General features: G+C 29.4%; 1 protein-coding gene across 1 annotated transcript; it reads left to right on the forward strand.

Annotated features, from left to right (window-relative positions):
- The first annotated feature begins 3,216 nt into the window (after nucleotides 1-3,216).
- On the forward strand, nucleotides 3,217-4,046 carry LOC100306207 (uncharacterized). The gene has a single exon (NM_001248489.3). It carries the CDS (start codon nucleotides 3,297-3,299, stop codon nucleotides 3,621-3,623), a length of 327 nt encoding a protein of 108 aa, NP_001235418.2. The 5' UTR covers nucleotides 3,217-3,296; the 3' UTR covers nucleotides 3,624-4,046.
- Nucleotides 4,047-11,223: the final 7,177 nt, after the last annotated feature.

The raw sequence follows: 11,223 nt of genomic DNA on the forward strand, positions 1-11,223 counted from the left end.
TTTTTACGATGGGAGGGAGAGCTGAGAGAGATGTCATTCTGTCTCAAACATGTGAAATCCACCATGCAATTTGGTTGAAAAGATTGGCACAGGAATTCCCATATTGGCTTCTAGCTCTGTGTGGGCAATTTTTTTTTAAAGAAAAATTGTTGATTGCAAATTGTTCAGTTACTGTTGTTTATGCATTCTTTTTCTCCATTAAAATATCTTCTACATAAGACAAATTTAACTTAAGATTCAACATTAAACGTGAACGCCTATTCCAATAAAGACTTGAACTATGTATGATTCATGATTTTACTAGAATTAATCCCAACTCTCTCATTTTGCATTGGTTGCTTGTTATTGCTGTTTTCTTTTTTTTCTTAATATTGGGTTGGCGCAGTCGAGGGAGTGGAGGAAGAGAATTTAGATGGGGAATTCATCAAGCCACTGAACATATACAAAATTAATAAGAATATTCCATTATTGAGAGACTTAGAAGACCATGATATTACCATTTCCAGTTAACAAGCAAAATTAATGGAAATGGGGGTTGAACTAAACTTGTTCAAAGTTTAAGTGTGTAGGACACTAACACTTGTTCTACTTCACCAGAGTGGCAGTAACACGTGAACTGTGATGAATGGCATAGTTACTTCCAATAACAACTTAATTGACTCTCTCAGTGTCTGGAATCTAGCTATGGCTGCCAACAATTTGAAGAATCAAGTTGGATTCGCACCAGAAACGTCTCATCGGACTAGACCATAGTGGGAGTGTGTGGTTGTACGCATAGTCAAAAAATCTAGCTATGTGTCACATATTCATGGTGAATGAATTTTTGCTAACTGCACAAGTCATATTTTTTTTATGAAAGTAAAATATTTTAATAATTGAAAGTTATGAGACTAACTCTTAAAATACAGAAATCATTAAAATGAATTTTTCTTTTCAAAATAATTTTTTTTCCATATACATAATCAAAAAATAAAATTCATATGAACATATTTTAAAAACTTAATCGTCTATCAACCGTATGGAAACTTGTTGGTTCACACAACTCATTCATAATACCAATAGAGCACGACATGCAAAAGAAAAATTCAAAAGCAAACACTAGAAGATACTCTCACAGTTGCATGCACCAAAGACTTGCACCAAAAAGAGAAAAGTACTTCCTATTGGACTTTGTAGTCAAATAAAGTATATTCTTCTTACATTCCTAATTATTATGCGGGCTTAATAATATTTTTTTTTTTTGTTTTGGTAATTTTGGTCTCTTGATTTTTTTTTCAAGTGAACTAAGTCTTTATTTGTTTTTGCAAAGTATATTTAGTCTTTTGTGAATTCTCTTTTATGTAGAATCCTTAAATTCTTTTATTAATTGGTTCTTGCCAAATTCTCTCTAGATTTATTTAGAATCCATTTTTGATCTTGGTTTCTTGTCAAAATTGGGGTTTAAAATCTTTCATTCTCTAATTGATAAAGTTTCTCCATTAAATGTATTAGATCTGCTAGCTAATTGAATCTTGATATGCTTTTGTTGCTTAATTAGAAAGGTTGAAGTAGCTCTTGTATATATCCTCCATAATATATTTTTTACTTGCCAACAAAATTATTAAATTCTTATGTTCTATGTAAATATTTGGAAATTTATGATAAATTTAATATATGAAATTATTTTAAAAGTTTGGAGATTGAAAATTTAGTAAAAAAAAACATAGATAAAATTAAACTCATCCTCCTATATACAGTTTCTTGAGATTCTATACGATAATTAACTTTGTCTTTTTAATCCTTACAACAATCTCCTTCTTTAATTATTTGAAATACATCATTGACATCTCCTGTTGCCTAAAAAAACAAATTATACAATATACTCCTATAAAAGAGTTATTGTAAATGTTAAAAAAATAGGAGTATATATTGTCTGAAATCTCAAGAAACCATAGTCCCTAGATGAATGTAATTTGCTCTAAAGTTTAAAAGATGTTGTAAGTAGTTAGATTAGAGTGAAATTTGAGATTTTAGATGAAATTTGATATTTGATTCATTTTCATAAGATGACGATAAAATAATTTATTAATTCAATTTATCAAAATTTAAAGGTTATATATAGAAAAAAATCATAGAAAGATTAAATTTACTTAACTTTAAAAATTAAGAAACTTAATTGACTCAAAATAAACTTGAAAATAAAAAATAGCACGTAGTCCATTAAAAAGACTGAAAGTAGAATTAAACTTATTAAAAAATAATTCTCATTCTTAAAAATGAGAAATTTCTACCATTTTTTTTTTATTTTGATGCTATTACAGCATCTCTCTCTCTTTTTTTTTTTTTTTGTCAGGGCAAAGCTTTTCATATTGAATTTTATCATTGCTGCATTCTTGGAACTTAAAGTTGATACTATATATGGTTAAGTTAGAATAGTTCCTCCACTAGCTAATCTACCCACCTTATAGCTATGAGTATGACATATATTTTTTTAAAAAAAATTATAACATTATGTTAATATTTCTTTTTTATTAGGTAGTGAATTAAAAAAAAAGTAACTTTTTAAATTTAATTATTTAATATTCTACTTATCAATTAATATTAAATATAATAAAAATATTTAAGTTTTATTAAATTAAGTATGTTTAATTGGTTCAACTAATAATGAAAATTTTAATATATAATTGGATAACAACACAGTAACGGTAACGGTATAAAATAATTTTGCAACATCTGTCAATTATAAATTATTGATGTGATTTTTAATATAATCAGTATAATAGTAATATTAAAATTATAAAATATTATATTCTTAAAATAAGGTCTCACATATCTTTTTTACATTTTTATAAACTAGGTGACTATTTATAACGAAATGTGTCTCAAACCTTAAAAAAATTAGACTTAATTGCATTCACACTAACAATATTGTTAGTAATTGAATAGTTTAATGGATGAAAATAAATTGAATATTTTAAATATATAGATATGCTCACATACATATACATATGTTGCAGAAATTGGGGTACGTGGTCCCATAGTTCCTGGAAGATCCGCGGTTGCAAAAGAGAAAAGAGAATCTTGAGGGAGCATAATGATGTACAAGTTTACATTCACCATTTTCAGTATATTTCCCCACGTTCTCATTATAAATTAGATTACTAATTAACATTGTAATAACTTAATTTCGAATCCCTCAAGGGCCTATATATACCCTCCACACAAACAATATTTTGCAACCACACATTCAACTCTGAAATTCTCTAACACTTCTCTAGATCGTAGAACTGCTACACCTTTCACTCTCTAATTACACAATGACCAATTTGAAGCTTGTGTTCACGATCAGTTCCATTCTTCTAGCCTTGGTGTTTATCAATGGAATTTCTTCAGTTATGGGGAGGCCACTGAAAAAGGAGCACATCATAACAACAACCTACGAAAACAGTGTCAAAGAAATGGGCACAGTGGAAGACAACAATATTCTCCTGTGGCGCCGAAGCATCATAGAAAATGCAGCAAATGATGGTGGTGTTGATAAATGGATCGACGATTTCCGACCAACGGATCCTGGTCATAGTCCCGGTGCTGGCCATTCCTCCCCAACCCCAAAGGACGCTAGTAACGGGGCCCCAAGGCCATAGGTGTACATCATTCTTCTGCATATAATAATAATGATGTTTCGTTACTTGATGCATTATTTTTTATTCGTAGAAATCAAATAATATTAAAAGATTTAAGATAACTTAAATATCATGCTCAATCAAGTGAGTTGAATTTCCTTGATACTTGGTACATTAGTTAATCTATTATATTATTTATTAGTATTATGAAATATGGCTAATTAATTAGCCATATCATAGAACATATATAGCATATAGTTGGTCATGCTTTGTGTGTACCCTAGCTTTCAAGTCTTTTAATTTGTGTATTTGTAAATTATATCCTTAGTTATAGCTAGCTAGCATCTTGGAAATTAAGGCGGCGGTATTGCTGCTTAATTAGTTGTCACTTTTGTTGTTTTGTCTTCTGCTGAATATTGATGTAAACATGTTGTCATAAATAATAATTAGTGTTGGTTAAGTAATGATGATGGTGTTTAAGCAATTTTTTTATGATTATAATTTTTTGTCTTTAATTATAAGATATTGTTAATTAATTTACGCGTATTAAAAATGTTGATTAATTTTGTTAATGGAGGCCAAGATGGGAGACTATAAAGTCTAAACAGTTAGATTTCTTAAAATCTAACGGCTTGGTTTTTTTGTTTTTGCTCTTTTTTTCGACTTCTGCCTCTTCCTTCTTCCCTCTTACAATTAATCATAGAAGCCCCAATAGCCCCTCTCGTCGGAATAACTGCTTGAACCACACCATATATTCATGCTCAACAAACCCATTTCAGTAACAACAATAACAAACTAACACACCTTACCTCGCCACATTAATTTTATTTTGAAATCGATGAGGTGAATTATTTTAGTTATCTTACTCTCATTTTTTTTGGGCTCAACTCTGGCAACAGTTTCAAAAACTGTCTGAGACATTAAACACATCATGAGAAGGGCATTAAATCATGAATCTGTTCAAGGGCAAATAATAAGTAACATATAAAATCCCTCATAAATAAGATTTTTTTTTTTTTACAAAATTAGAAGTAACCAAGACACAGGTTCCCATCTGAGTAACAAATAAACACGAGAAAAGCTTTACAACTCCAGGTTTCAGACCTAAACCAAGGATGATCTGCACTGGCTCATTGACATATAAATTCATAAACTAAGAGGAGTTGGGATCATTGGCTTCCTGCACTTCAGAAAGAGACAACAATTGTTTCTCAAAAATCTTTTATATTTATATCAAATATAAAAAATAAGTTGCACATTGTAGCTAGCTATAGTTTTATTGAAACTTCTGATGATGCAATAATCCTCCTACTAACCCCTTCCAACATGCATACAGGGGGAAACTGACATATAGAAACATACTAGCTAGCTTAGTTTCCCGTACAAGATTAAATTCATATTTTATAATTTATACAGGTAATTTTTTTATATTATTTTAATTTTTAAAATATTGTTAGTTATTTAGTTTAAATTTTAATAAATATATGTTAGTAAATATGTCAGTAAATATTTAAATATATTTTTATATACATGCTTTAGAAAATTATTATTATTGGAAGTGTTGTTTTAAGTAGAATATCTTTCACTTTAGTAATATCTTGCATGTGTGTTTAATTAAGTGAAATTGTTTAATTTAGAATTTCATGTCTTGTTGACTAAATATATTTACTATGATTTAGATGCATGTTTTTATATTTTATTACACTTGGAGTTAATTGTATAGTTTCAATTAATGTTTTAAATATATCACAACTTATAAATAAAATATTTTATTTATTATTTTGATCACATGATAAATAATTATTATAATAATAAAAAATATTCCACAAAAACTAATAAATTAATTAAGTTATTATATAAAATAAAAATCCATATAAGATTTAGTGATTCAATTAAACCAAATATAAAGTCATGGTAATTTTCTTAATTGTTTATATAATTTTGTCAAATATTTTATAGATAATTTTTTGTTGAAAAGTAATTTAAACTGAAAAATAAAAAAGAAAAAAAAATCACAAGTAGAATGATAAAAAATTTGTTTGATTTCATTAACCTAACAAAAATGAAAGTGTGTCTTTTGTTAAATAAATTTTGAAATTAAATATACTTAATAAATTAATTAATTATCAATCAAACACTATTATTAAGTAATTAAATATGTCTAATTAAGACAATCAAATATTTAATATATTAACCAAATTTCAATATACTATAATTAACATGAAAATTATTATTTAATGGTATATTTATATTTAGTACTAATCTTTTATTCTAACTAGTACATTAAAATAATTTTTATTATATATTACTATACAAATAATTATTTTGAAACTTAAAATTTGTAAACTAAACTTATTAACGCAACTGAAACAAATAATAAAGGATAAATAAGAATGTACATTTACGTTTATCTATTAAAAACCCAATTTAATTAATAAAATTGATTTTTTTTGTAACATAACAAAATTGAATTTAAAAAATACAAAATTACTCATTCTCGCCTCATAATCCTATAAAATATTTAAAAAAATAGAGACATGTAAAATAGAATATAAAACACAATTTTAATTGTGACCCTTATATACCATAATTCTATAAAATATACATGTAATTAGATATTTTTATATTTTTAATTTGATTAATAAAAAATATATCATATCAATTTGTATGATTCTTAACTCTATTTATAAAATTAAAAAATATAGAATAACTATAAAAACTAAATACTCAAATTTATACGATTTATATGTAATAATTGAATTAAGATTCTATAATTAATTTAAGATTATATTTGAAATATTTTTGTTTAGAAAAACAAGTGCCTAACTAAAGGTTGCTAATTCACCCAATTCCATCTCTTCTCATTCAAGCATGTCTCGCAAAATTGAATAATTACTAGAAAATATACTTTTAACATCGATTATTAAGGACTTTCGACATTGGTTATTAACCGGTGTTGAAATTATCGACGTTAATTTATCAATATTAACATCAGTTGTTTAAAAATCGATGTTATTGTAGCAAAAAACAACATCAGTTTTTTCAATGACTGATGTTGTTTTATTCTTACTAACATTAGTTTTTATGTCGTCATTGATCCCTCAACAAACTCAGTCTAAAAGAGTTGCATTAAGTCTACAGCACAATATGAACTAGATCACTACACTCCATTCCTAGACATACAATTTTCTAGCTTGCTCTACCAAGTTCTAAGGTTTTAAAACACTTTCCAATGCTAAAAATCCTAACTATACATACAAATGAGTGACCAAGTCACAAGCATGTAAAAATAAGCAAGGATAGAAACAATGAACATAGAAAAATAACATTAAATAGATAGTGAAAAAGTATTACATCAAGGGTTCAACAAAACTTTTCAACCAAGAGGTTTAGTCTTCAATTACAAGAAATAAGCTTACAATACAAGGAAGAACAGAGTTTTAGTGAAAGAAAATGGCAAAGAAGGGTTGAGGATGTCACCTTCAACCTCTAAAACCCTAATCTCACTCCTCTAACCTAAGCTCTCTTGGTGACTTGAATTTTGCCGCTTCAGCTTCTCCCTTGGCTCTGTTTTCGACTACTCTCCTTTGTTTTCACCAACTTCCGTGTTTTAAAGGCTACTTGGATGTTTTAGCTTATGAAGGCTCACTTAGCGAGATTGGCTCGCTAAGTGAGAGTAAGTGAAATTTGGCTTAGCGAGTTGGGCGCGCTGAGCGCGAGAAGAGACAAACGACTCGCTGGGCAAGCTTGCGGCGAGCTGGGCGAACACATCTTTGACTGATCCTCTTCTAGGGTTTTCTAGCACGCTAAGCGAGCTGCATGTCTCACTTTGCGGATGTCACTCGCTAAGCGAGACATCAACTGCTTGAACCTTCTCTCTTTTTAGCCTGAAATTGAAGTGGTTTTAACATTAATTCACAAAATGAGAGTATATACTCTATAAAATCAAACTAAACATGAAAATATGTATAATTCCTACAAAAAGAACCATAAATTGGAGAAAAGATGATAATTTTTTGTAATTATTCAATGCAAAAGTTAGTCGTAAATAACGACTAACACAACCTATAGTAATTAATTCAGATAACAACGTATCATTCAAAGTTGTATAAAAACACATAAATTAGTCACACACCAAAAGTTATAAACAAAGTATATCAATATATCACGCATCAAAGGTAGTTATAAATATTTCTAAACAAAATACCATATTATAAACACAAATTTACAAATTGATAATATATTAGAGTAGTAATGTACTTTAATTACAAACAAAGTCAGAATAACAAAGTTGGAAGTTGCATCTAGGAACTCAAATATAATTTGAGTTCCAAGAAGCAAATTCTGTGTTTGTGCAAAAGTCCTCCATCCATTTCCAATTTTTGCGGTCTTCCTATCATGATTATAAACTATTCTACACTATGTCCATTCCAAGTTAAGATGAGTGAATCTTGCAGCTTTCATAAATGAGTACATGATACTTGACACATCCTGAAATACAAAAAAAAATTCATATTAGATAACTATATGATATCAAAATTTGACATATAAAGAGGAGTGTTTCATTACTCACAAAACTGTTGCAAGTCACTTTATACTCAGTGAGTAAGACTTTAAAAGTGATCAAGTTAAGAACTTGGTGGTACAAAGAGTGTCATTTAGGAAAAACTTTTGGTTTAGAATTGCTTTTAAAAATGGTGAAGAGAAAAACACTTTGTCCATAATGGGTTAAGGTGACCTGATGATTTCCATTGAGCCTATGGAACTCTCTAAGTTCCATCCATCCAGCAAGTAGAGTTGGGCTCACCAAATATTGGTTATATGTGACAGAGTGCATGTTGCCACTAGAGTGTAGCAAATGCCACGTAGGCTCTAGTTCATCTTTACATCTTATAACAAATAACCTACTCACTTCACCGTAAGTCTACATTTAACAAAAAAATTAATATAAGCAAGAGTACTATTATATATCAAGTCATGTTTATTTTAGAATAGTCTTGAAATAATTTCTAATCTAATCAATAACATGAGCAGTGTTGAACATTTTATCTGATTCTTTGTTAATCTCCATCATTATGTTAGTCATTTCCTTCTAGTTTTGTTGATGTTCATCCATGATTTCTAAACTCCATTTATAATATAAACATGACATTAATATGCATGATACATTTGACATACCAATATGATATTCCTATTTTGGGGGCCTAAGGCTGTGACAAAATAAGACTTATTTGTCGTGAGGTATAGAGAAGACGAAATGGGGCTAAGATGGTGACGACAAAATGTTGGAATGCAAGGAAGAGGAGGCACAAGAAAGATGATGTGCTGATGAACTTACCTGCTAACGGAGTAAACACAATGGAGAGGCGAAGAGGCAAAGAAGCGCGAGGAGGAGAACAAACAAGAAGGCAAACAGACAAGAAGATGAGAAAGAATGCGCGCGAGAAAAAATATGATTTGTAAAGACAATTCAAATATTTTTAAATGTAACTAAGATGTCCGCAAATGGTTGTTGACGGCATTCCTTCTGTCTCACATGTCAAGCTTGGGAAGGTTCATGGCCACTTACCCCGTATGAGGAATTGCAAAGGTACATACTCCGTAACAATTATCCTCAAGGCATGAATTAGGAATAAAACGTTAATTTAGTTCGTTCTTGAGAATTAATTTATCAGGAATTTTAAAGATACATATATGCTTTTTTTATTTTCTAATAGTCAATCCCATATATTTTAATGTTGATTCTAGTAATATAATTCCTCGAAATTGAAGAAAAAATTGATGGTCCTAATCCCTCAGTTGATATGATAGCAACTTTATCATATGTTGTACCTAACACATTGGCACGTAGCAAAACTTTCACCTGCATTCCTTACTGCAAATAAAAAAAAATGAAACATGCCAAGGAATTTTCATAGTTCATAAAAGAGGCAGGTCCAATCACACAAAGAATAAACGTATATATAAGTGTAATAATCACCGCATCTGTGAAAGGCATCCAAAATATTGCAGACCGGGAAGTGTCTGCACAAGACATTCTCATAGGCTTTGGTTAGGCACATCTTTAACTTTAATATACTTGATTTGCTTATAATTTTTTTAATCATTTAATTTTGATTAAATTATGATATTTAAGTCACTTTCTTTCTATATCTACAACTATTATGTTTTTTTTACTAAATAAATCTACAGTTATTAGACATTATGTAAATTAATTTTTGTATCCACAATGCTTTCTTATTTGTTTTTTATGATGTATCTATAAGTGTTTATCAAATTTATTTTTTAATAAAAAGCATGCGAAAATAGTGTTGTGAAAACTGGATGGGTCCGATCAGATCGGACCCAGACTCCTAATTAGACTGATTGAGTTATTGGATCAGATATGTATGACCAGACTTCCAATTAGGTCGAATGAGTTATTGGATCAAAGATGCATGATCGAGACTCCCAATTGGATTAAGTGAGTTATTGGATTAGAGATGCATCTGAACCGATTTGCTCTCCTGTGAACCGGTTGGTTTTGGCAAAAATCATTGATATGATGGGATTTGAAAAATCGCTAAGGGTTTAACATGTTTATTAAAAAAAAAATGTAAAACAACATTGTTGTCATGGAATGTTGCGGTTTGTCTATGGATGCTTGTTTCATTTTCAGTTTTCACTTTCCCCTCCCTTAGTTCCCATGCATGACCTCGACAGAACCGTCACCCCACCATTTCATCGACGAACAAACCTAGAGATGAAGTCTTTTGAATCTCGTCGGTGCACGAAACTTGCCTCATCATTTTGCTGGCATCTGAATCTCGCCTGCCGCACCTGACTCTGTTGCTCCCATTTTGTGTTTTATGTGTACTTTCTTCTGCGTGGCTAATGTTTATTCTCACTTTCTGCTTTCTATTGTGGCTTGGGTCTAGTCGAGCTCGCATAAGTTCATAATTTCTCGTGAATTTGATGTTTTTAACACTATTGTCTCTACCAAAGCCCACTTCTATTAAATACTTGTTTTTCACTTAATCTTTTTTATTTTATCGTATTTAGAAAATAGGGAAAAAAATATAGAGGTTGAAATGCAAATACATGCAATATTCAATTTTCATCTTCTCAAAACCCTTTTAATTATCTTTTTCAATGCCTTTTAATTTGTGAGTTTAGCCCAAATAAGCTAAATAGCATATTGTGCTTGGCAAATTTTTTAAAAAAAAATCTTGTAAAATTTGATCATTTTTTCATATTTGTAACAAAATATATTAAACTATTAAAACGCTTGTGTGAAGCACGTGTTTAAAACTAGTTAAGTTAAATTCTCAACAATATATTATTATGTTTTTAACAAAGGTATTTATATAAGTATGTATTCTTATTTTATTAATGAAATAAATCAAGTGCAAAATCCTAGCATTAATCCTAGGTTGTACAAAGTCTACCACGACCCTACCAAATAAACCACAACCGTGATAAAGTTTGCTCGACACTTATTTCTTTTTCATGGTTAGTTGATTTTTACGGTCTAGTCGTAGAAAATCTTGACACTGTTTTTTTTTTTCCTCAATAGTAGGAGGTCCTCCATCTACTGACAAAAAAATCAGTCTTTTAAGTTGCAAATGTTTGAAGAATAAAA

Source organism: Glycine max, chromosome 17 (genome assembly GCF_000004515.6).
Source record: "Glycine max cultivar Williams 82 chromosome 17, Glycine_max_v4.0, whole genome shotgun sequence".
NCBI classification, from domain to species: Eukaryota; Viridiplantae; Streptophyta; class Magnoliopsida; order Fabales; family Fabaceae; genus Glycine; species Glycine max.

Coding starts and splice junctions, on each gene's coding strand:
- LOC100306207 (NM_001248489.3), top strand. CDS start 3,297: ATGACCAATTTGAAGCTTGTGTTCACGATCAGTTCCATTCTTCTAGCC.